Source organism: Saccopteryx leptura, chromosome 5, assembly GCF_036850995.1.
Source record: "Saccopteryx leptura isolate mSacLep1 chromosome 5, mSacLep1_pri_phased_curated, whole genome shotgun sequence".
Lineage (NCBI taxonomy): Eukaryota > Metazoa > Chordata > Mammalia > Chiroptera > Emballonuridae > Saccopteryx > Saccopteryx leptura.
This window is the reverse complement of record NC_089507.1, coordinates 30,114,549-30,142,062: the sequence shown is the minus strand read 5'-3', so window position 1 is coordinate 30,142,062 and position 27,514 is coordinate 30,114,549. Positions and strand designations below refer to the sequence as shown.

General features: G+C 43.2%; 1 protein-coding gene across 30 annotated transcripts in view; it reads right to left on the bottom strand.

The window, feature by feature from the left end:
- Positions 1-27,514, bottom strand: part of LIMCH1 (LIM and calponin homology domains 1) — a 333,809-nt gene that overhangs the window by 199,761 nt on the left and 106,534 nt on the right. For 29 of the 30 annotated variants that reach the window (XM_066385047.1, XM_066385031.1, XM_066385038.1 and 26 more), the window contains exon 2: positions 5,232-5,302. In XM_066385047.1, coding sequence (XP_066241144.1) covers positions 5,232-5,302 — 71 coding nt within the window. Of the gene's footprint in view, positions 1-5,231; positions 5,303-27,514 lie in introns of those variants that run through there. The other variant, XM_066385052.1, reaches the window with a different exon arrangement.

The window sequence follows — 27,514 nt, the reverse complement described above, 5'->3', positions numbered from 1 at the left end:
TGGGACTCAAACTTTCTTCTTGCCCAGTTTCTGATCACAGTCTAGGCAAGAGAAGCTAGAAAGTAAGACCCCGATGCGTGCATCCTGCGGCTCGCGGGCAGCCCTCGGAGAGAGCTGGGGGGTGCACAGTGACACAGGGCTCCGTTGACTACGTCGTGTTCATAATTGACTTTGGGCCTATTTCCAACAATAATAACGAGAATAGCTAGTGACCCAGAGTGCCAACCAAGAGCCAGACACTGCTGAGCACTCTATCGTGTTTCTCTCTCTCTGGAGCCTTTCGGGAACCTAATGAGGCAGTAATTTCCCCATTTCATAGACAAAGGGGAAAAGTTAACATCTAAGTGTCTGTTAGGTTCCAAGCACTAAACAGAGGGTTTTATACATGTTGCTAATTCATTTAAGCCTCAGAACGCCTCTATGAATTCGGTACATTTATATCTATTTTTATAGATGAAAAAACTGGTATTCAAGGAGGTTAGCTAACCTGCCTCAGAACACAGAAGAGGCGAATCCAGAGCCTGCACTGTCCACTAGGTTGAACCATATGAAGTTGTATTTTCTGATTTGGCCTACTAAGACATTTACACAGGATTCGGCCTAAGGGTTCCCAAACTCATCCACTTTCCACTCCGTTCTCTCCTTAGAGGATGTGCACTGGCTTTTGTTATATATAACAAACATAAGGCAAGTATGACAAAATGAAAATAACTGTATTTAGTGACAGGGTATGTGGGTAATCCTTACATTATTCTTGCAACTTTCTTATAAGTTTCAATATAAGTTTCAACATAATTTTCAAAATAAAATCTCGAGACAGGTAAGAGGGAATTATAAAGAAACTCCTGAGAAAACCCTTTTGTAAAATGTTATTTGATTTACCCAGATAGTGTTTTTGCACTGCCCAGACTCAATTACTTAACTTTATGAGGATAAACAATTTACATTAAAAATGAATTTATGGGCTGGGACACTTTTTCTATAAAGGACTAAAGAGGAAACAGCCTGTGTGAGCCACATACAAACTCTTGCTTTATTTATAACCCATTAAAATTTTTTTTTTAAATGCCATTCTTCACAAGAAGGAAGGCCGGTACAAAAACAGAGCAAGGGTCATGATTTGCCAACCCCTGATACAGATGAAATTCCATAAATTCCATAAAAATAATAAAGTCACAGTCAGGAAAACAAGTCAGAAACCTTCCTTTCTGGAATTATTTCAAAACAGCCTAACCGTTATCCGTGACTCGCGGCCCTGTCTGGGCAAGGGCTTCTTAGGGAAGGGCTCCCAGCAGCCTTCCTGTGGACCCTGAAGTCCTCAAGGACACAATACGGTATTCAATTAACATCCCCAACAGCATGACAATAGTCCCAGGCTTGCAGCTTTGTCACACTTTGACCCCAGACCTTGATCGCTCAGCAGAGGGCTCACTTAATGTGAGCATCAGCGACAGGCTCTTGGGAAAGGCGACAGAGGAAGAGACAGATGGTGGTAGCAAAAACACATCCATTAAAATTCTATTTGGCATATGCACTCTCTTTTCCACTTGCTGTTACTGTAAGTTATACATTTATGCATAAGTATTCTTGTGTAGACATGGGGGTGCATCCGCAAAGCCACGGGCATCACGCGCCGCAGGCGAAGGAAAAGAGCGCCCGGGTGATTGGAGGCTTGTGGCTTTCCGTGGTCTGCGCTGCCCGTAGGCGCTGGTCTCGTCCCCGTCCTGTCACCGTAGTTTTTAGTACGGGTCCACTGCTCTCATGTGTCTCCTTCTGGTTTTGACGGCCCCATCTGAGACAACTGGCACCCACGTCCTCCGCTGACCACGGCCTCCTGTCCTCTTGTGCCCTCACGCTTACTGGACGCGCCTTCTAATCTTAGGCAGGACGACCAGGCCCTTGATGCGGACGTTCTTCCAATACCACCAACCCAGTGAGACCCGGCGGTCATCCTCGGCCCTGCCCTTTGCCCCACGCGCTACGGTTTCTGGCACCAGTTCCATTCCACTGCGGCTCCCAACCTCTTGTTTTCCTCCCCCATTAAGGGTCCGTGGGGAAGAGCAGAAGCTAAGAAAATCCTTCTGATCTGTGTGTAGCTTCAGCCGAGTTACGCACCCCTCTGCCCCTCAGCTACTTCCACTGTCAAATGAGCGTGAGGATCCTTACAGACCACAGGTAAGTTACAACCTGGCTGGTAAGAAGCAAACCAGGCCCCAGAAGACGCCTTTTAGTTTGACAAGGACTGAATTTTTTCCAGGCTCATCAAAACTCGGGACATTTTTGAGCAGACAAAGAGCACGGTGTCCCTCTAAAGTAGCAACCAGCATTTAGAGCTGATCCAATCCAGCTCAGACAAAGGGATGAGAGTTTGTGGCACAAAAGCGAGAATTCACTGAGGCCAGTCACGTATTTTTCAGCTGGGGTCCTATAGTTTAAATGCTGCTACGTGAGTGGTCGTTACCAGTATCCACAAAACTTTCTCTGGTTCTACAGAATGGCATGGCCTGAAGCATTCTTTTCTTGTTATTACTGAATTTATCAGGGTGACATTGGTTAACAAAATTATATAGGTTTCAAGTGTACTTGACTCTCCAAAGACAGGTGTTTAAAACCAGCATGGATCCATTGTTGGAGCCCCACGTTCCCGAGACCCCCCACAAGCTGAGTTTCCTGCCATCAACCAACCCCACACCTGGAACAGTGCGTGTCCCCCTCCTGACCAGATTGGTCTCTGGGTACAAGTCTCAAAAAATGCACCTGCTAATCTCAGTCTGCAATGTATTTAGCTCAAACCTAGCCATGCCTCTGTTCCTGACCAAAAAAAAAAAAAAAAAGGAGGGGGGACTCTTCTTTCTCTGTTATTCCCAAACTTCATGCATACAGCTCTGGAGCCATGTTTCTGTTCCTCATCGTTCTGTGGGTCCTGCACTGAAACATGTGTTTTCATCTGGTGTCTCCGGCTGCTGCGCCCGCTCTCTCCCCAGGTTCTGGCTGGGATCCCGCTGCCCGCTTTGTTTGCCTCAGGCTACCCACGCAGCTCATTCCTCCTCAGCAAACTCTGGGCCCGGGCTGACCACTGGGCCTGACGCTGGCCCTCAGACGCCTTCAAACCCTCCATATTTAGAGGATTTAGACAATAACGCAGTTATCTTGGGTTTCATCCTGCCTACACAGGCAGGAACATCTGTCTGTGTCCTGCGCTGGCCAGTTCCGTCGGTTTCATCTCCAGGCTGCCAGCATTCCAAGCCCTTTATTTATTTAAAGAGGCCCCAGCTATAATTTGCACCTCTGTGTTGTCTAACCACACTGTTTCCTAACCCTAGCCTGGACTCAGATTCTACCTCTCCACCCTTAGACAACCCTAACATTCACTGATGTGTGTGTAAAAGGCCAGAGGAGAGTGGCATTGCACACATGGGAGAGCCGAGCACCTAACTCAACATCTTCAGCCAGGCAGGGAACCAGTCCTGCGTGTGCCACGTCTCCAGGTGCAGGGCCTTGCCTTCAGGAGAGCCTCTCAACCCGAGTCAGGCAGGTGAGGCTGCCCCTGGAGAGCTTTATTCACGGGGATGCAGTGGAGAGGTGGATGCTTACAGGAATCTCTGGAGCAAATGTTAGGTAAACAAAAAACCGACCTGAACAGATTAAGAGAGCATTGCAGACATAAGGTAGATAAAATTCCGGTGAGTCTGTTACCACCAGGAGAGGGCGAAGCCCAGAAGCGCTGGAGAAGCAGGTGCTGGAATACAAGGGAAGTGTTAAGAGTCTGTCTGGGCTTGTCTCTGGGAGGACACTGAACCAGTCACGGTTCACCTACGAGATGAGCTCTGACTCAGATCTAATAAAGGGAAAAGATCTGGCGAGGGACGTTAAGTATAGGAGGACTTCATAGGAAGGAAGGCATCGAGACGGCTAGCTTCGAAGGAAGAAGGCAACGAGAGCAGGAAAGAAGATGCCGACATGAGACGTGCTGAAAGCGTTGCATGATGATCAGCATCCGTACACCAATGCGGTGTTTAGGACACCTTGTCCACGTGGCCCTGCTGGAATTAATAAAAATCACCTACGGAATAAGCCATAGTGATAACGGTTTTATGACCGTTTTAGAGAAGGGGGCCAAAAAGAGATCTGGAGGAGGTTAACTTACTCCCAGGGTGAAGACCTGAGTCTCTAGTTCGCAGGCTCCAAAACCCACACTCTTTCAGCTACATGGGAGGCGGGGTCCCAAACAATATTCTGAACATCAATCACTAAAATCAGAGTGTGTTCTATGGGATTCCGTGTACATTCAAGTTCAAGATAAATTAAAAAACACCTCTGGTGATAGAAATCAGGACAATGCTTTCTGTAGGTGGCTGAGTCTGACCGGGCAAGGACACGAGGACACTTTCTGTTCCCTATCGTGACCGGGATGTTGGTGACATGTACGTACACCGCTTTTAACACTCGTTAGATTCTAAGTTTCAGAGCTGCGCAGTTCCGGTAGACACATTTCACCTCAATAAAACAAAACAACAAAAAAAATCAGTACAAAATGACAGAACCTATTAAATAACTTCAAACTGTGAAATCTTGATCTGAAGCCTGTGTCTCTCCACCTGTAAGGAGGAAGGTTCTAGCTGATTTTGGGTCCAGAACTACTTCACAGCAAAGCTCTTGAAGCCAAGACCCAGCACCACTCTCCCTGGTTCAAAACATACACGGTGCACACTGCCATTGTTGTTCATATTTGAATTTTGCCGACAGCTCAAATTAAATATATTCAAACTAGTTCGGAGAAGCAGGTCCAGTGAGGAGCATTACCTGGCCCGCTTTAAGCCACTGTGAGTAAACAGAGGCACTGTCTGCGCTTGGCACAGGCTGCTTTGGGGCAGGGGGTGGGGGGTGGGGGGATGAAGGGAGAAAAGCTGCTACTTTTACTGCAGTTTGGCCCACCGCCTTCCCATTCCCTGGGCCCGAATCCTCACACCGTGGAAGTGGGTTGGAGCTGAGTCGCAGCTACCAGACCTCCTTCTCCTACTCGTCTGAAACTGCCCTGGTGCCCATCGCTCCCCACTGAACACCGACCCCCTCACCTATACATTTCTACCGTTCAGCCCAGTGATTTTCCTTAAATTTCAGATTCAAACTGATTAAATTCAAAATAAAACACAGGAGGTTTGAACTACAAACTGAACGGCACTGATAAATCTTGAATGGAAACCAACTGGCCACAGGGTATATATACTTACTCGCAGAGGACGATTCCATTTTCTAACCCCGTCCGAAAATCTTTATCACCAAAGCTCCTGCCGGTTACTTGCTAGAAAAGAAGTAAAAAGAGAGAGAGAGAAAAAAAAAGAGCATAAATATTTCTTCTTTAATCAGGAAGCACAGTGATCACGTATACATTTAAGAGCCTTGAAATAACGGGCAGCATTCTAAGAATGGGAAAATCTGTTAGGTCTGAGTTTCCTTTCCATGGGTACTTTTGCTTAGATCAGCTAGTCTTAAATTTAGAGCATTTCTTTGAAGGTGTTTTCCCTATCAACTACCTTTAAGTTATCTGTTCTTCCTGCAAAGATGTGACTTTTGGGTTTGGCCGTGACGTCAAGGCCATGCCTCTCTCAGCCTGAGGATCCAATACATACCCTTTCAAAAAAGTCTGCAGAAAGTACCACCTACAGATACAGTATCTATTTGTTAAAATGTTAAGGGGGCTGTAAGGGAAGACACAGAGTCCTATCCTTGAGAGATTAGCATTAAGACAGAAAGATTAAAGCTAATACCCATAATCACACGGTGTAAAGAGGGAAATAAAGCTGGGACAGAATGAGCCGTGACAGCACCGGTTTGTGGGCCACCCCTGACACCCCTGGCTCTGAGCAGCCCTGTGGCCTAGGCACTAGGGCATTCATTTGTTCACTCAATATATTTTCTTTATCATCTATGACATACCATGGAAATACACATACTATAAATTCTAAAGCAACCTCTAAAGTGGCAAAATAACAAGTTATAGTTAATAAGTCAAGAAAAGAGATCAAAAGAAATCATAGAAATACTTTAACAATAAAGAGGAAAATAAGGCAAATGAAATACAGGATAGAATAAATAGAAAGCAAACAGCAATACTGTAGGACTTAAATCTAACCATATCAATAAGTGCATTAAATATAAATGGCCCAAACATCCCCAATTAAAGGACACAGACTGTCAGGTTGGATAAAGAAGCAAGATCCAACTATTTGATGCCTATGAAAAATGCATTTTAAATATAAACATAAAAATAGGTTAAAAATAGAAGAATAGAATAAGACACATGGTGCTAACACTAAAGAAAAGAAAACTAAAATAGTTACATTAATTTCAGACAAAGTAACTTTTAGAACAAAGAATAATCCAGGGCCAGAGAAAGTAATTTCATAATAAGAAGAGGTTTAGCTCATCAAAAAGACTCGATGTGCCCTGGCCGGTTGGCTCAGTGCTACAGTGTCGGCCTGGTGTGCAGGAGTCCTGGGTTCGATTCCTGGCCAGGGCACACAGGAGAAGCGCCCATCTGCTTCTCCACCCCTCCCCCTCTCCTTCCTCTCTGTCTCTCTCTTCCCCTCCTGCAGCCAAGGCTCCATTGGAGCAAAGTTGGCCCAGGCACTGAGGATGGCTCTATGGCCTCTGCCTCAGGTGCTAGAGTGGCTCTGATTGCAGCAGAGCAACGCCCCAGATGGGCAGAGCATTGCCCCTGGTGGACATGCCAGGTGGATCCCCGTCAGGCACATGTGGGAGTCTGTCTGACTGCCTCCACATTTCCAACTTCAGAAAAATAAAAAAAAATTAAAAAAAAAGACTCGATGATCCTAAACATTTTTGCACCTAATAATAATAAAAAAAGAGCTTCAAAATACATTAGCCAAAATAGATGAACCTGCAAAAAGAAATAGAAATTTCACAACTAGAATCAGAGACTTAATATCTCTCTTTGAAAACTGATAGAATAAGTAGACAGGAAATCAATAAGGATAAAGAAGAGTTGACTAACACAAAACACTATCAACCAAGTTGACTTAATTGACATGTCTGGAATACTCCAACCTAAAACACAATATATACTTTTCTTCTTAAGTTCACAATAAACATTTATTAAAACAGATCAAATTCTGGGTTAGAAAACAAGTCTTCACAAACTTAAAAAAATTCAATTCATAAGAAAAGTATGCTATCAAACTGACTGCAATAGAATTAAATCAGAAATTAACAACAGAAATATCTCTGAAGTAATCCACAAATAATTTAAAACTAAGTAACACAATTCTAAACAACTCATTGACTAAAGAAGGAAGCAAAATAAATTAGAATGTATTTTGCAGTGAAAGAATAGGGCACTATATAAATGTAAGGAAGGATGTTAAAATAGTATTTGGGGAAAATATGTAACTTAAAACATCAATATCAGAAAAGAAGAGCTCAAATACATGAATTCTGCTTCCACCTTAAGCAAAATAAGCCCAAATTAAGCATTAAAAAAAGAAATAAATTACTTTATATCAGAGTTGAAATCAATCAAATAGAAAACCAGAAGTGCCTGATCTGTGGTGGCACAGTGCATAAAGCATTGACCTGGGGTGCTGAGAGCACTGGCTTGAAACCCAGGGCTTGCCTACTCAAGGCACATATGGGAAGCAACTACGAATTGACGCTTCCCATTCCTTCCCCCTTTCTCTCTCTCCTCTCTCTAAAATGAGTAAATAAAGTCTTTATTTTAAAAAAGGAAACCAAAAAGCAATAGAGAAAAATCAATGATATCCAAAGCTATTTCTTTGAGAGCAAAAAAAAAAAAAAAAAATGATAAACTTTCAGCCTGGTTGATAAACCTTTAGCTAATAGAATTGATCATCTTTGGTTTTAAGGCAAAGAAAAGAAAGACAATTATCAACATCAGGAATGACAGAGATAACATCATTTCATACTCTGCAGGCATTAAAAGAATATCAAAGAAATAGTATAAATAAATTTGTGGCAATAAAATTCACCAACTTAGATGAATGGAATAAATTCCTTGATATAAACAATCAAAGTTCACTCCATAAAGAAATGGATAACCTTCCCTCCCCTCCCCCCCCAAAAATGCCAGGCCCAGAAGGTAAATTAAACCAATATTAAGGAAGAAACAATGCAATTATACACAAAGTCTTACAGACAATTGAAGAGGAAAGAATACTCATCAATTCATTCTATTAAGCCAAGATTACCCTTCTTCAAAAGCCAGGCAAAGATATTACCAGACACACATGCACACACAGACGCATGCACACATGGAGGAAATAGGTCAACATGTTACATCTTCATAATGGAAATCAGATGTGATTTTTATTTACTTAAATTTTCCCTATTCTCCTAAAATTTCTATAATTAATACGTATTACTTTAATCATCAGGAAAATGAAACAGAGTTTTTTTGTTTGTGTATGTATTTGTTTTTTAAAGAGCAGTCTAAGGAAACTAAGTGGTCCCAACTCTTCATTGCAAACCACAGCTCCAGTTATTATAAAACATCCTCATTACCACTCCCACAATTCACGAGCCAATATAAGGTACTACCTGAAAAAAGAAGGGGCAGAGGGAGGGAGGGAGGGAGGGAGAAAATTCTTTTGTTAATATTCTGTTATGCCTGACCAGGCAGTGGCGCAGTGGATAGAGTGTTGAACCGGGATGTGAAGGACCCAGGTTCGAGACCCCGAGGTTGCCAGCTTGAGCGCGGGCTCATATAGTTTGAGCAAGGCTCACCAGCTTGGACCCAAGGTCACTGGCTTGAGCAAGGGGTTACTCGGTCTGCTGTAGCCCCACGGTCAAGGCACATATGAGAAAGCAATCAATGAACAACTAAGGCAGGGGTCCCCAAACTACGGCCCGCGGGCCGCATGCGGCCCCCTGAGGCCATTTATCCGGCCCCCGCCGCACTTCTGGAAGGGGCACCTCTTTCATTGGTGGTCAGTGAGAGGAGCATAGTTCCCATTGAAATACTGGTCAGTTTGTTAATTTAAATTTACTTGTTCTTTATTTTAAATATTGTATTTGTTCCTGTTTTGTTTTTTTACTTTAAAATAAGATATGTGCAGTGTGCATAGGGATTTGTTCATAGTTTTTTTTATAGTACGGCCCTCCAACAGTCTGAGGGACAGTGAACTGGCCCCCTGTGTAAAAAGTTTGGGGACCTCTGAACTAAGGTGTCACAATAAAAAACTAATGATTGATGCTTCTCATCTCTCTCCATTCCTGACTCTGTCCCTATCTATCCCTCTCTCTGACTCTCTCTCTCTCTCTCTCTCTGTAAAAAATAAATAAATTAATTAATTAAAAAAAATTTTTAAATCCTGCTATTCTTATTTTAGGGAAGGTGAGAAAATGGATAAAAAGTAGTTCTTTACTGTTTTCAAATACCTAGCTTTTCCCCCAAAATAAAGAAATTAAGAAAGATGCCCTTTAAAAAGATAATATTTTAAATACAGACTATATAAACACCTTAGTCTTTTATTTCCTGATTCTATCAGTCCTATGTACAGTCTCAAAACATCACTAATATTTTCTATAAAACTAACCTCCATTCACCAGGAAGTAATTAGAAGGGTCTGAAAACATTTTCCCCCAGGTTCTTACATTTTTGTTATAAGTATTATGTTCTTTCTAGTGCAAATGGTGCTGACATTGAGAACCCAAGATAGTTTAGCTACATTTGTTAAAGAATCACTAGCTAACTTCTCCATTTACTGGTCAATGATGATGAACATGGCCTAGAGATAGAAATTCAACTGAGACATGGCTACTGCATGCAGAAAACTCACAGGCTGGGGAAAGCAGACATCTAAACTCTTACCATAAATAGAAGGTAACATAGCTACTAAGATTATAAGAAAATATTGGCGGTCCATAGACACCTTAAAAGGCCCATGTGCTACTTAAAATTATCTTGCATGTGATACATAGCCACTCTGAACTAAGGTGTCTACTTAAAAAATTTCAAGTAGAGCAGATTTAATAATCCAGTGTAATCATGCTAATCAAAATCCTCCAAGATGTAGTCTGAATCCAGAAAGTCAACAAGGACCATGCCACTAAAAAGTTTGGTCCTTATAGACCACCAGCAGCAGCACCTTCATCTAAAATTAATGTTAAAAATCATACTCTCATTTGTCCCACCCTCTCTAAGACCTACTGAACCAGAACCAGCATTTGTAAAAGATTACCATGTAACTCCTATGTGGAGTAAGTTTCACAAAGGCCAGACCTAGCACATTAAACTAAGCCAGCGGTGATGCAGCGGAAAGGGAGGACCTTCCATTGGAATTGGGATTTCAGATGCTCTGTCTCAACAACCCGTCTCAGCAACACCTTTATGATGTGTTTACAATATCACACATTATCTATCTAACTATAAAGACTGCCAATTACTGTTCTCTTTGTGACAGTATAATAATCCATTGCTATGAAAAAAAGAAAAAATAGCTACCAAGGATCAACCACCATTATCCAAGTTCATGAGCAGGAGAAGTGAAGAGTGACTGCCCACACTCTTCACTGACCTTCCCACCTGGATCCCAAATAACCACGGATTCTCAGGAACCTTTCAGACAAGACACTGGCCAAGCCGTCACCTTGGAATCGCTCTCCAAGGACACAGAGCAGGGTGGGAAGGTTAGCAGAGCTCTTAAAGATAGCCTGAGATGGGTGCCGGGACCAGGAGTGGGGAGGGGAGAGAGCCCAGGTCAGGAGCATGTGGGGGCTAGCAGAGGGGAGCAGCATGAAATGTCAGGCGCACTTTGTCATTTCCCCAAATTTTGCTCTCCATACTTTGCTGATCCTTCCCCATCTGATCAATTAACCCTTACAACCCATCCTTGCAAATGTTCAGTTTAGTCACACGTGACCCTGATCTTTCACACCCAAGTGGACTCACCAACAAACCCTGTTATTCTCCCTCCCGAATTTAGCCAGAAGCCAACCACTTTTCATTGCCTCCACTCTAGCACATCAGTTCATCATCTTACACCTATAGAAGGGTCTCTTAACTGGCCTCACTGCTGCCACCTTGCCTCCCTTCTGTCTATTCTCAGCTGCAGCGGGGGTAATCTGGTAAAGTGAGATCTCGCCACTACCCCACTCAAAACCCCCAGTGCCTTCCTATCTCACTCATAGGAAAAGCCAAAGCCCCTACGGTTCCCTAAAGGTATTCAACATAAAAACAAACAAGAAAAACCCCCAATAACAGCAATGCACCAAAAAACCAATTGGAGTGCATGGACGAAACTATTAACACCATGATTTTAAGGGTAGACATAGCCTGACCTGTGGTGGTGCAGTGGATAAAGCATCGACCTGGAATGCTGAGGTCTCTGGTTCGAAACCCTGGGCTTGCCTGGTTGAGGAACAAATGGGAGTTGATGCTTCCTGCTCCTCCCTCTGTTCTCTCTATCTCTTTCCTCTCTCTCTCTCCCTCTCTATCTCTAAAAATGAATAAATAAAGATCTGAAAAAGAAAGAAACAAAAAACAATTTAAGGGTAGACATAATGAACTTGCACACATCTCCCCATTCAAGAAAATGGATCCTAAGAAGTACTTACAGTGGCAGTTATGTCACCAACTATGTCCTATGTGCCTTTCAGGAAAGCCCAATATTGGATTTTTCCCCCTGCTTTATGGTTTAAGGTTAACTTACTTTCATTAGTAGCCAAAATATTTGTTGGAGAGACATGTGTCAGATTAAAACATTCACTGATTGGATGATTTACCAAAACCCTGATGGGTTTAAAGGAAAAGAAAAGGTTTCATATACTTTAGCAATTAAACCAAAAGCAGAAATAAGACATCGTGATGTGTTATCGCACTATTTTATGCAAGACATTAATAAGTGAAATCATCTGTATTTTTATTTTCTTCCCATAGAACTAAAAGGTAATTACCTTCTTGAGTTTGTTGATGTTAATAGCACTGCTCTAAACTATTCCAATAACTGAAATATGAAGGAGTAACAAAAAAGATCTAATAAAGAAAACCACACGACTTATGGTAACATTTTTATGATGTGTTTATAACGTAACACATTGTATATCATAATGCTATACTTCACTAATTACTTTATTACCATTGGTGTCACATAATTGCCATGAATAGGCAAAGACTGCCAAGAATCAGTCTCCCGGCCTCATTATTACCATTTAAACAAACTGTATTTCAGAAATATGTTCATTAAGCATCAGTTTCATTTTTTAAAGCAATTTGATGGATAAACTACAGACTGAAGATTTTAACTAAATTTTTTAGAAACCTTATTAAAATGATCTTAAGAGAACATTCTATTGGCTGACAAAATACTTGTTTCTGGGTTCAAGCAATTGAAAAAGTATAAAACTTGGTAGATTTGTTACTTGAATACATAAATATTTTCCCTCAATTACTGTACAAAACCTTTTTCAGAAGGTTGTGAATTCCTCCTCTAAACAGTAAATGAACATCACACCTCAGTTATTTGTGGCTCGTTATGCTCATTTATTTTCTGATCACGTGCCTTACTTAACAAGAAGAACGTTTACGCATATTTTATACCTAAATTGTAAAATAAAGCAGAATAGAATTGCTCTTATTTTTCACACTTATTGAGAATAAATTTACTGCTGTTTCTGTCTCCTTGATGGGGCTGCTAGAAAAATCAAATCAAGATTCTATTGAAACTATTTGTAAACAATTATAAATCATACTCATCTGAACCAAAATTAGCAATCAAACAATCCATCATCGACTAAATACCTATTTCATGTCAGGGAGTGTCATTGGTGTAAGACTAAAATAACAAGATCTGGAGCCTACCCAGGAAGAATCCATAATCCAAGCGGAAGGATAAAACATTACAATACAGTAGGTGACATAGAGCAATATGGACAGAGGTCTAAGGATCGTGGAGGAAGCAATGAACACAAACCGCATGAATGAAGAGAGAGTTGAATCATAACAGTTTACACTCATATACCAATTACCATCTGCCCTCTCTCTCTTCTAAATGCTTGCCACTTATTAATTTATTTATTTAATCCTCATAACAACCCAATAAGATGGGTCTGATTATTATCTCCATTCTAAAAAAATATTATTGAATTATTTTCTATTGATTAATTTTTTTTTAAGAGAGAGGAGGTGGGGGAGAGTGAGGAGAGTAACACTGATTTGTTATTCTACTTAATTACGCACTCATGGGTTGATTCTTTATTTATTTATTTATTTTTTTTTTTTGTATTTTTCTGAAGCTGGAAACGGGGAGAGACAGTCAGACAGACTCCCGCATGCGCCCGACCCGGATCCACCTGGCACGCCCACCAGGGGCGACGCTCTGCCCACCAGGGGGCGATGCTCTGCCCCTCCAGGGTGTCACTCTGCCGCAACCAGAGCCACTCCAGCGCCTGGGGCAGAGGCCAAGGAGCCATCCCCAGCGCCCGGGCCATCTTTGCTCCAATGGAGCCTCGGCTGCGGGAGGGGAAGAGAGAGACAGAGAGGAAGGAGGGGGGGTGGAGAAGCAAATGGGCACCTCTCCCACGCCCTGGCCGGGAATCGAAGCCGGGTCCCCCGCACGCCAGGCCGACGCTCTACCGCTGAGCCAACCGGCCAGGGCCCATGGGTTGATTTTGCATGTGCCCTGACCAGGAATCGAACCTGCCACCTTGGCATATAGGGACGACACTCTAACCAACTGAGCTATCTGGCCAGGAATACTACCTCCATTTTGGCATCAAGGCAACCCAGACACAAAGAGGTTAAGTAACTAGTGCAAGAACATAAAACCAGGAAATAGCAGAGCCTGGACTTAACCCCGGGCAGTGTGACTACAGAGCTTGTGTTCCTAAGCGTGATTTTGTGAAACATCTCAGTACAAAAATGAACGCCCTCTGTCCAAGATAGTCAAGGGAAGCCTTGAGGCGCTGACATTTGAGTTGGTTCTGAAGAATGAGAAGGGATTCCCCGAAGGAAGGAGAGAAAGTAGGGTTCTCCAGACAGACCCAAAGGCCTGTACAAAGGTTTCTTTGAGGAAAGAGGAAGAGCTCTTAGGGCTGAGCACAGGGGGGAGCAGGCAGAGGGGGAAGGCGGATGGCAGGAAACGAGGTGCCAGGACAGGCATGGCCCAGACCGTGAGAACCTGTGTCAGCAGCACGGCTTGGACTTGATCCTGAAACAAGAGGTAACCCCCAAAGGTGGGGTAAGAGAGTGAGTATTCTAATCATTCTCCCCATTTCCCACTAACTCCCTATTCCTAAAGAGACAGTCCCAGAATGACTTCTGCTTGGTGCTCACAATTATTCCCTCCTGGACTTTCCCACAGCCAATGACTTGACTGTTGGGATCGCAATGAGATGGAGGCCATCTGGCCAGACGCTCCGTGAGGACACCCCTCCCCCAGCCCTGCCCACATCGCTCTATACACAGCACCTACACCCATCTTTTCATCTTTTCCTGCCAGCGCCAAGGGGGAGAGTGCACTTTCTCTTTCCTCTATCAAGGCTCCAGTCCCGTTCCTTCCCATCCCTGGGTGTCGCCTTTATGTCAACTTAACCCTCAGTTCACAGCATCTTTGCCGGTAGCATGATGAGGTCCCTTTTCCCCTAAACACTCTAATTCAGTCCAGCCTCTTTCACCACCATCTCGGTTCTCTCCTTTCGTTCACAGTCCAGCCGCCCCGAGTCCCCTGTCCCCTCCACCCTTCTCCTCACAGCCTCGCCCCCGGCAGACTGCCCTCTTCACTCACTGAAAACTCTTACAGGGTTAAGAGTTGAGCCCTGGCCGGTTGGCTCAGCGGTAGAGCGTCGGCCTAGCGTGCGGAGGACCCGGGTTCGATTCCCGGCCAGGGCACACAGGAGAAGCGCCCATTTGCTTCTCCACCCCTCCGCCGCGCTTTCCTCTCTGTCTCTCTCTTCCCCTCCCGCAGCCAAGGCTCCATTGGAGCAAAGATGGCCCGGGCGCTGGGCATGGCTCTGTGGCCTCCGCCTCAGGCGCTAGAGTGGCTCTGGTCGCAATATGGCGACGCCCAGGATGGGCAGAGCATCGCCCCCTGGTGGGCAGAGCATCGCCCCCTGGTGGGCGTGCCGGGTGGATCCCGGTCGGGCGCATGCGGGAGTCTGTCTGACTGTCTCTCCCTGTTTCTAGCTTCAGAAAAATGAAAAAAAAGAAAAAAAAAAAAAAAAGAGTTGAGACCCGTGATTTTTACCCTGAGCTCCGCCAGCATAAGCTAAACCCTAAACAGATTAATACACTTCTGCCGACCCTCAGCTTCCCTACTGACAAAATGCTAACTGTGTCTACGCCAAAGGTCGACAGGAACCGTAAATGAACCAGTGCAGGTCCAGCCCTTCCCACAGCCCCTGACCCGCAGTCACAGCCCAGTAAATGTCACTGTCAGTATTGGCAATGGTGCTAGAATTGTCATAGATTTCATTCTTGATTCCTCTTTCTCAAACATTCTCCGCAGGCCTTTCCTCCTGGTTTAATCATGTCATGCTTTACTGGCTCTCCTCTCACATTCCAGGACCGCCATCCTGTCTGGCCTCAAAGACATTTTCTCCTCGGACCTGAACCAAGGTCCCAGCAGCAGGGTAGCCGACCACTCCCCCTTTTCAATGCCTTGCCTCTCCCGGTCCTCCCACCACCAGATGCCCCTGGCTTTCCTCCTGCCTCATTCACTACAGACTCCTCTCTCTGCTGCCTCAGGTACTTACACCTCATTCATTTCCCCACAGAAAACCTGGTTCTTTTTCTCCTTTCTTTCCTTTCCTTTGGTTCTCTCTCCAACCACACACTTTCCTTCCCTAGGAAATTCCATGCCCTGAAATATCTCATATGTGATAACTCAGACATTTTTATGAACTTAGATCTCTTGCTCGTAAATATCTTGCACACGATAACTCACACATTTTTCTCTCTGGCTCTGACCCTTTTCCCTGAAGTGCGGTTATCAAATATCGACTGTCTTACTCAACATGGCCACTTGGCTACCTAACGCATATTTCACACTTAAGGATCAAAACAAAATTCATGATGTCAGTTCTTGATCCAACCTGTCCTTCCGCCTCGCTGGTCTTCCCCATTATCAATGAATGGCACCACCATCTCCATCCTCAGTGACACAGAGATACGTTCAAACCACCAAAAAGCAATGCTCCTCCCTCCAAACTGTACCCGAGATCTGTCCTTTTCCCTGCAATTTCCTCTGGCTCAATCTCGCGTCCCTTCTCACTGCACCAGAATAACGCTAAGCACATTTACAACCTCTTCATTTTACAGATGAGAAAAATAACGGCCTGTGAATTGAGTGACTCGCTCAAGGTCACACAGCAAGAAACAATGGAACCGGGTCTCGGTCTGCCCATGCCAGGCCTCCTCAGGGCACTCCCTCTGTGGCACTGCTACCCTCTCTTTAACAACAGTGCCTCCTGATAGCTATTGAGTGCAGCTTGGCAAAGAAACAGCACAGAAGTCCCGGCCTGGGTTACTTAATCAATGTTATCAGACCATGATCCTCTCCAGCACTCGCTCTGAGTGCTGAATTGTGAGGATAATAGAATGCAATCTGCAGAATCCATTTATATTTTCATCGAGTCATCAGAAAACCAGAAGGCTCTGTTTATAGCCACAGATTGATAGACTCCACTAAAAAAAAAAAAAAAAATCTAATTAAGAATACAGGCAATGCTCAAAGCACCCTGGGAGCATGAAATCTCTGATCCAGTCATTGTAGACTCCAGATGCAGAAAGTGGGTCAGTCCAGGAATGGGGGAGTGGGTGTGGCCGTCACTGCAGTTGCACGTCCTCACGCTGTTCTTGCCTTATGACAAGACAACACAGGCGGCAAAAGCCGTGGGGCAGCACTCAAGGTGAGCTTCCACACATCCTAAAGTATTAGCGACTGACTCGAGAGCACAGAGAAAGAGGACCCCAGAAAGAAGATGCTCCGGCAGCCCAGCTCTGGGCCCCGTGTGTGTTTTCTCCATTCCAAGGAGCAGAGACATGTATCAGCTGTGGTGTTAGTTCCGCCTCAGTATCACATAGCTCCATGAACGCTTCGGTTCTGGGCTCATTTTGGCAAATTGGGGGACGGAACTGTCATCTAGTCCTCAGCTCAGCGAGGTAGAAAACCTTGATATTAGGGACATCTGGATCCAAATTTCAGGGGTGACACTAAGAAGTCATGTGACAAATGGCTTCATTTCTCTGAGCCTGCTCCCTGGCCTTTAAAGGATGGCTGTAGGAGCCTGTTTTCTGAGATTGGTAGAGGTTGGAACATCTCTACCAATGAGTGGTAACACCTAGTAGGACATTTACTACTGACTGGAAGGCCTACTACTTTATTCCCAAGACTCATGGTTGCGATTTTCGTTCAAGAGAAAGGGGGTGTGGTATGGTCGAGGCAGGTTTGCCGCTGACCTGACGGATCTGGGTCTGGGAGTGCTCAGTAAGAAGTCACGCAGGGAGGCTAATGTGACAACCTCCTACACACTGTCTAGGTTAAAAGAGACCGTGAGAAGACAATTGTGCATATTCGGAATACAACACATTTTATAAGAAAATTGGCCTTCAAAATGCCAATGTCATGACAAAAGGGGAGGGTTGCTATTCTAAAATAAGAGACTTAAGAGACACAACAATCAATTGCACTGGGTGCTCCTTCATAACATCTTAGTTTAAAAGAACCCTTCCAGATGACATTTTGGGCACAATTACAGATTCTGAATACACACTGGTTACTATTAGACCTTCACATTATTAACAGTGACAAGGACATGGCGGTTATGCAGGACAATGTTCTTATACTTTGGAGATACACACAAAAGTATTTAGAGGGAAAGAGATCTGGTGGCTGTAATTTATTCTAAAATAGCTGCAAAAATACTACAGGCATGTGTGAATGTGTGTGTATAAGAAGTAAATGTAGAAAATGTTAAGAATTATTGAAACTAGGTGGTAGGTATATGGGTTACCTTGATTCAATTCTTTCTTTCCTTCCTTCCTTCCTTCCTCCCTCCCTCCCTCCCTTCCTTCCTTCCTTCCTTCTTTTCTTTTAATGTTTCAAAATATTCATCATAAAATGTTGTCTGGGCTGCTAGGGCTAGAAGCCATTCAGCAGTCCAGTGAACCTGTCCAATTTCTCATTTATTTCTAGGAGCATCTGGTCATATCTGTTTTCACTGATGACAGTCACTTACCAGTTCACTATCGGTCATTTCATTTATATTCAACCCATTCTCTCAACGCTCAGAGGCAAGTGGCACTTGCCCGCCATCAGGTCAGCATGACGTTAGCACGGAGGATGGGAAGGAAGGAGAGGTCAAGGCCCTTGGCTTCCTAATTTTGGGCAAAGAACTGGAACCAGAGGTTCTGCCAAATACACACAGTCCAGTGACAGCTGTAGAACTGTCTGAAGAACTGATCAATTTCACCATTTGATATTCTAATAACTGAATAATTTTTAGCTAAGAATCCAAAATAACCACAAAACTGTCATACTTTGCCAGCACTTGGCATTCCAAAAGGCATCCAAGTCAAGTCAGAAAACTACTACAGTTCACCCAAACAAGTTATTAGGTTACCACATGAAAATAAACCATGGTGAAATGCTCATTAAAAAGATAGGACGACCACATTTTAAACAGCTTATTCTCTAAAAAGTTGATACAACTTGGGCAACACACTACGAAAGGAAAGCAAGGAAGTGACCCACATCAACTGAGGAAGGTGACTTGGAGAAGGAAGGAAGGAATGACGTTTGGGCCCAGGACGGGCTTCTGGGGCAGCAAAGTTCCACAGCTTGAACTGGATCTACTTCTTGATCCAATGATTCCCAGACTGTTCACCTTAAATAATAAACTAAGCTACGTATTTGTTTGGTTTGGTGTTCTGTAATGGAGTTACATTTTACAGTTAAACAGATTTTAAAGGGAGGGCCAACCTCCACAGTGGCTCAGCTTCACTTTCTTCCTGTCATTAGTAACTAGAGCCATTTCCATTTGTTTCACTCAGAAAAGACTTTGTAATGAGAAAACACCACTTCTAAAAGGTTTTACATTCACAGGTAATAGAAATACCTCCTATCTAATAAAATTCCAAAGGCCCAGTATTAAAATGGTGGCTGGGATCCACACATGCCTACTGCCTAGTATATTTTAAAACAAACATTTGACTATTGGGCACAGTGTATTATTTGGCTTTGGAACATAAAAGACATACCATCTTCGGAGAGTTTGCCATGTGCGTGGCTCTAGGCAGGCACTTGGGATTGGGAATGGCCACAGTCTTTTATCAACGGTTCTTTTGTTTGAATCACACAGCTATCCAGCGACACCTTGTCAGGATTGGTAACAGGCCAGAAGTCAAGATAACTAGGTTTCTAGTCACGGGTCTGCTAATAAGCAAGGGCTTCCAGCGAATCCCTTCACTTCTCCAAGTCTAAGCCAGCTCCAGACAGCTCGACAGGCTCTGCATCCTCTTCCTTCTAGCCTCCCACCTTGACATTTTGAGGAGAGGAGGACAGCATTTTTCACTGAACCTTCATGGACTCGTTCACGCCTCAGCTCCCCAGTGTGGTGGCTGAGCCACCGCAGCTGGTTACACAGATTGTGCCCTAGACCAGGGCCCCCAGCTGAGGAGCTGAGTTGTGGCTAAAAGCCAGCCTAAGCACAAACTCTTCTAAAGGGACAGTCCCCGTTTCCTCATTTACATGAAGCCACTCTCGGTACCCACGCCCATCACACCCATCCGGGGGTCTCTTTCTGAGTCCATGCAAAGGTGCTCAGTGGGTTATCAGAGGCCCCGATATAAGTGCTATTATTATCCCTGTTATCCTGATAAACTGAAATACAGACCGTTAAGTAATCTGCCCAATTTCAGATAGCTAGCAGGTGGCAGAGCCAGGACTCAAAGCTGGACAGTCTGGCTCCTGACCCGTGTTTTCGGCCAGGGTGCCAGGTGGCCCAACTAGATCTGTGTCCCTGCTGATCTCCCCCTACGATCAGCTGAACTGTAAACAAAGATCTGACTGCCACGGCCCGTGCCACCTTCTTTCCTCAGCGCGCTTTTTCCTTCAACTGTGGAATAGAAGATAAACCCCCAAATCCAGAAATATGTCAAAGTGTCTGTACACTTACTAGCAATTCCCTCAATACCACAGAGTGATATAATAACAATCTCGGTGATGTCGCTGGATTGTTATCTCTTTTAAAAATATCATCTTGAATAGCCAAAGAATCCAAATTAAAATGACCCTGTGTACCACTGGACCCTGTGTGGAATGAGAAACAGCACCCTTGAATGGGAGTGAAGGGGACAAGGAGCCTCATTAAGGCCACTGGGCATTTCTGCAACAAAATAAATATTTCCCTACCTATCTTCTCTGGTTCTTTAAACTCACAAATAATGTGTTCTGGCAGGAAATCTCTTCTTTTGGCTAGTTTGTGATGAAGACAATGGGTGGTAATCCCAGCGCACCCGAAATACCATTCATCTCTGGGCCTCCCTGAGGCCGCAGGGCGGTGGCCGCCCCTCCCCACAGAGGAAGCAGCCGCCATCTTGGCTTGGACTGGCGGGAATGCCGCTCAGGCTTGTACTCGGCTCCCTTACCTCTTCCTGCACAGTGTGCACTCAGCGAGGGAGGAGTCCTGGCCTGGGGTGCTACAAAGAGCAGTGTAACCACGGACAACAGAGAAATTTAAAAAAAAATAAAAACAGGAAAGCTAGTCTTTATACACCTAATAGGTGAGAGATATGTTAAACCAAAAAACTAAAAAACAACAATGGGACCTTCTACCCATATATCTTCTTGAAAAACTTTATTAGCAAAAAGATAGAGGGGAGGAAGAAACAAAAAGAGTTTTCAAAGGTAACTGTGGTATTGTTAGAACAGGTGCTATGTTCTAACAGGCGTCCCCAAACTACAGCCCGTGGGCCGCATGCGGCCCCCTGAGGCCATTTATCCGCCTCCCCCCCATTGGTGGTCAGTGAGAGGAGCACTGTATGTGGTGGCCCTCCAACAGTCTGAGGAACAGTGAACTGGCCCCCTGTGTAAAAAGTGTGGGGACCCCTGTATCTAACAGGTCCCTGGTTATATTTTGGGAACCCCTTATAATCAAGTCATTTTGAGAGAGGGCCTAGAACCAAAGGTTCTGCTAAACGCTTAACAGCTGGTTCTCACTGAAGGGGGGAGGGGAGCCATGACATGTATCATTTGCCAGTCTTCCGTTGTAAAAACTCCCACCACAGGCGATGTCACTAAACACAAAATGAGCCGCATGAGCTGGCTGCACAATGCCACTGCTGACTGGCGATCTGTATTACATATATATCAAGTCTGCGAATAATATGGTGTCGGTCAACGTCCTTTCGTTATAACACGGATGAGATGCATAGGTACTTAACTCTTGTTTATATCAATTAGCCTATAGTAAAATTGGTTTCACCACATGTTGGTTTGCTTATAGCCACAGAATCTACCAACAATGTTAAGTGCGAACTCACTGGACAGTATGAGGCTAACAGTTTAAAGGCAGTGTTTCAAGTGTTTTACAATTTCCAAATATCCATGACATTGAGAACTCATCAAATAATCATTGAAGACAAAGCACATAACTAAACATTTAAGTGCTTCTAAACTTTCATGTGCTCTTGCTCATAAACAGTTAACCTCTTACAGAAAGACACACAGCTACTATGATGATATAAACCTGTTATGCTTTATGCTTTCAGGTAGCTTTTCCCATTTTCCAGGTGTGGAGAAATAATAATAAGTGGTTTTCAACACTTGGGGGCCACTAAGCCAGAAATCACCCTGAGCATAAGTAAATAAAACGAAGATCAGTGGGTTAATACTCTTCATATTGCACCAAGGTAGTTAACTCTTTCGTGGACCGGCACTAAATTTCTGGCAGACTGGTCCGTGGACTGGCTGTTAAAAACACTGGCCTAAAGCTTTTCTCAAGCTTTTAAAATCAAATCTAAAAGTTTTACTTTTGTCCTCTTAAAGTAAATATTTCCTAGCTGAGGAGTACGCTCAGGTTCTTGAAAGCTTGTACCCTTTCTAGTCCTGGATTTGAAAACATATTTCTTCCTCCTCCCCTTAGAGGAAAGCAAATAATAATATATAGTGAAGCTAATAATTGTCCCCAATTCATTCTAGTGTGCTGCCATATAATTTTCAAATAAGTAAGTTTGTAGGCAATTAACCAGGCTTTAACAACCTTTTAGATGACAAGAGAAGAACATAGCCCATTTCCAACATAAGGACACAAACTATCCAAACAAGCGTGTTGACTGCACAGCTCAGGAGGTAATAAGTACACAGAACTAGCAAAGCGGACCAGTTGCTATTTTACCACTGATTGACACAGAGAGCTGTTGTTTGCAAAAGGAAGGGTGGGAGGGCTAATCCCGTTTGCAACAATCAACAGCTCTGTTCTTTTTTTTTTTTTTTTTTAATTGCTAGGACACCTGCTGCCTCAGTCTCTTCAGCCTCATCCATTATGTAACATGGTGGTGATGGGACCGGGATATGCCATTGCACACAATGACAAGCCCAAGGAAAGACAAAGGAGCAGATCCAAGACCTCAAAGAACATGCAGTAAATACCCCACCCGTGTCCTCTTCCCACTCTTGGCATTGACAGGTCCTTCAAAGAGTCACTCATGCTCAAATTTATTCAGTCGCCATTTTATGGCATTGGGAGGAATGAAAATACAAACACAAACTTCTTCCCATTATGTCTTTAGGGGACTATATTAGTATTTCATAGGAATTACCCTTCACATTTACTCTTTGCCCTGCCCAAGGGCAGAAATTCAGAAGCAATTCCCAAAGTGTCCCATTGAAACCTCATTCCATGGAAAAAAAGGATCCATGGTAAAGTTAGTTTGGGGAATTCTGTGGTTTTTGTGTTTTCTTTTTTAAATATATGGTGCATGTGTTTTGTTTTGTTTTCTTTTTCAACTCTGAGCTACTCAGAGCCAATAATATGCCAGTGTGCACTGAGATCCTACAGTACGGAATAAAATAGTGTTTCCAAATGTATCTAACCAAGACCTCTTCTTCAGACAAGTCTCTGGTGGGTGGGACCAGTGGAACATGCGATTGAAAACCCTGGTCTCTGCAGAGCTGGTTAACTGACAGCCTGGGGGAACTAACCAGGCCCTCACACACCGTTGTTTGGCCTTCACCATATTGGATCACCTGGTAATTTCAATAATGTTAATAAGCTGCCACAATTTTAAAGTCAGAAGAGCTAATATTTAAACAACAACAAATCAAAAAAAGGGGGGGGGGGAGTTATGGAACACATTGTGCCCACAGGTCTGCATTCCCTGTGCAGAATGTTTTAAACCATAAAGAAATTTGAAAAAACAAACCACATAAGGCATCCTGTTTGTGGTGGAGCTAAAGAACTACAAATGACAAGCGCACTTACTTGTCTATGAGTGTTCGGAGACGTGAAACAAGTCAAGGGAGAGCGGGATACTAAAGAGGCCTTCTGGACAGGTGGGGCGAGCCCTGACTGGTGGGGAGAGAGGGGGGAGGTGTGTAAAGCTAAAGGGAGCTCCAAGACCACAGGCACAGGCCAGAATCAATGTCCTAGAAATAGATCACACCGGGCTGCTTCGAGATACAGACACAAAGCGCACATCTTTGCTTTAAATTTGCAATTTAACTGAGGAACACAACAGTCAGGAATTTTAACAATGAAGTTTCTCTGAGCCATAGATAGAGTCAAATCAAGCCATTTGGCTGTTCTATACAATCTCTGTGAGGATAAACACTAGATATTTCTTACCTATATGACTAAGTAATTCCCAAAACAATTTTCATCAAATGCCAGGTGCAAAAGCAATTACATCAAAATCCTCGCCAGTCCCCCAGACCTGTAATATAGCAGGGCCTCCAGGAACCAGTGAACCAGTTTGGAAATAATTCTGGAAACTCAGAGATCCTATTACTAAGAAACAGAAATAGATTTTCAAGAGCTCGCTTTGAAATATTAAGCATTGTTCCACCAAGATATTTCCACCATCCTAGAACATTTATTGAAAACTAGTCCAAAGTGAGTCAGCTTCTAAAATAAAGTTTCACCTTGCCTCAAGTCACAATGAATAGCTGTTTGACTTTACCACAATGTGACCAGCACATTCTAAAACACAAATTAATTAAAAATGAAAAATACTTTTTCATTAAGAGGTTAGATGTATGATAGGAGCTCACAGTGTGCGTCACGTGTTTCTTAATCTGAGTTAAAATCAAACTGTGGCTGTTCTATCATTTCTGTTATTTTCACATAATGACTCTTCCAAAATATGTGGTAACAACTCAAATCCCCAACCCTCAGGCTTGGTTAGTCTTTTATGTATATTCTCAAAAGAATGCCTCGCTTTGAAAAGTTTGACATCCTCAGACACTTAAAAAGGATCACTCTCCAAAATCTTGGGAGTTACCATCATATTCCCTAATCTGAGCATTCTTTTTTTCCTAAGCAAGGAATGCCTCTCTTTCCTTCTGGGAAAATTCTTCCAACTCAGGCCCTTGTTCCTGTCTCCTCTTCTTCTGACCTCCCTTCTCCCCTCTTCACGCTGCTGACCAAGCTAGGTGATCTTCAGAATACCCCTTTGCCTACGGTAGACGCGATTTCCAACATCTTACAATGTTTCCTACTGCACTGAGCTTGAGCCCTAACTCCTCAGACCGCTGATCAAGGAAATCCGCTACATGAGTCGTCTCCGTATGTGAACTGTCCACATATACCCATCCCTCTGTGTATTTGCTCATGCCACTTACCGTGTCTGGAATGCCTAATCCCATGTTCAAATCTCAAGATACAAATACCCTTAAGAGTTTCGCAAAGCACCCTCTAGCCCTTATATCCCTTAGTAAGCCAAATTTCTCTCCAATTCCCAAAGCACTTACTGTCCTTTATATATGAAACAGACAGATCTGGACTTAAATCCTCACTCCACCACTAACCAGCTATGTCATTCTTTCCTTACCTGTAAAACAGGGAGAATGATAGCACCGATCACAGGTAGGAATTAAATGAGATTATGTATATGGAAGCACATGAAAATTGTTCATGTAATTTACCTTGAATTGTCGTTAATATTTGTATGTTTTGTCCCTGTGTCCCTGAGTAGATTCATTCATTCAACTATTATTTACAGAGCACATATTTTGTGCCTGATAATGTCCTAAACACCAAGGATGTGGTCCCTGAATTTGTGACACCATTTAGTAGTCAAGACAGATAATAAACAATATAACACATAATACAGGGTAGGGCAAAAGTAGGTTTACAGTTGTGAGTACACAAAACATAATTTATTCTTGTATTATTTATTAATTATTTTCCATGAATAACTGCAAACCTACCTTTGTCCCACCCTGTATAATATAATGTAGTGATGAGAGCTATGAAGAAAAATAGAGCAAAGCAAAGGGATTAAAAGTGGCAAAGAATAGATTGCTACTTGAGATACGTTCGATTGAAAACGCTTGTCCACGGAGGTGACACATAATCAGATCTCAATGAAGAAGGCAGAGAGCGATGCTTATTTCTTTGGGAAAAGCCTTCCAGGTAGAGAATCGCCAAGTTCAAGGTCCACAGGTGGGTGTGAGGATAGAATGTCTATTAAAGGAAATGGCAAGTCTAGCTGAAATGGAGCCAATAAGAGTGGCAGGATGACGAGATGAGGGCAGAGACCCAGCGAATAGCTTTAGAGGCAAAAATCAGGACCTTAGAACTTATTCTCAGTCCTGTTGAAAGCCACTGAAAAGAGAGTTTTGAGCCAAGAAATGATGTGATTTAATTAACATTTTAAAATATTATTCTGGCTATTGTGAAGAATTGACCTGGGGTAGGGGGAGCAGGTGGGAAAGACTGGGGACAAGAAGACCATTAAGGACACAACCGCATAGTCTAAGTGAGAAAGAGGATAACTTGAACTAGGGTGGTAGGTGAGGGGATGATTAGAAGTGGTCAGGTCCTAGGTTTATTTTGAAGGCAGAAGCTAAATGGAGGAAGACTTGACTCGTGGTGCCAAACACACAAGTGATGTACTGTAGAACTGTGCACCTGAAACCTGTATAATTTTATTAACTAATGTCACCCCAATAAATTCATTAAAAGTGTTTTTAAATTGTTATACAAATTTAAAAAGAAGCTAAATGGTTTGCTGATAGACTAACAAATTGTGAGATATTAGTAGAGAAGAAGAGTCAGGAATGTTGGTATGTTTTGACCTTGAACAACAGCGTACGTGGTAATATAGCTATTAAGATAGGAAAGACTTGAAGAGAAGCAACTTGGGGGAAAAAATCAAGAGCCAAATTTTGTTCCTACTAAGGTTGAGAGGATATCCCAGGGAAACAGATATACTAGAGCTCAAAGGAAAGGACAGAGCTAAAGATCTATATTTGGATGTGGACCACAAGATATAATCACTCATGGAGTGTGCAAGATAAAGACTGAACCCGTAGCCAGCCAACAATTAAAAGTCAGGGAAAAGAGGTGACTACAGCAAAAAAGAACAAGAAGGAAAAGTTAATGAGTTAGCAGGCCAGTTATAAGATGAGGATGTTATGGAAGCCAAGGAAGAAAAAAATATTTGAAGAGGGATGGAGTGGTTACTGACCCAGTAATGTTGAGAGGTTATATATGATGAGAACTATGAATTATCTGTTGGAATTGAGCAATGAAGGACACAGGTGACCTTGACATGAGTAACTTCTATAAAATGGTGAGGATACAAGTACACTGACATGGCTAAGGGAAGGAAACTCTTTGAATGAGTAGATACGAAGGTGTGTAGTTTAAAGGAGCACATGCCTAAGGAATGACCCACTAGGAAAAGCAACATCAGTGTTGCAGAAAAGAGAGGGTGACAACTGAGGGAGCAGTTTTTATTTTTTTGAATAAATCTTTAAATATGTAAGGGGATACAGATCACAAGGGTGAGATCTGGCCTTAGAGAGAGATCATTTATTGTAAAGGAAGGAAGAAAGAGTAAACGGATATAGATGTATGGTAGATGCTAGGCTTGATGGTGGGAGGTTAGTAGATTGTATTTTAGAAGCCATCAGTTGAGAATGAGAAAAGGAGAATGATGTTGGAGGTTTAAGAAAGAAAAACATGAAGGGAGGAAGTGAACCGATAAATGGATGGTGAATAAGTGGGAGCTGCTATTTGATGGTCCGTTCCTCCTTCATCTTCTTCTTTGGCTCTCCTTCAAGAACATCTACAGCTTTGCAATTGTTACCCATGAGCACAAAATCCTGGGGCTTGTACTTAAAGATGATCACAGTTTCTCTGAGAAACTCAAAATCTGGAAGGCAATAGAAACTCAAAGCCAGAAGAGTTTTTGCAAGTTTTGCAAAACTAGCGATGATGTTATTCTGAAAAAGGGTGTTAAGACTAAAAGGGATGTTTTTCTGAAATATGTACAGCCAGCTATGCCTTGGACACTATAAAAAATGCCTAGTATAGT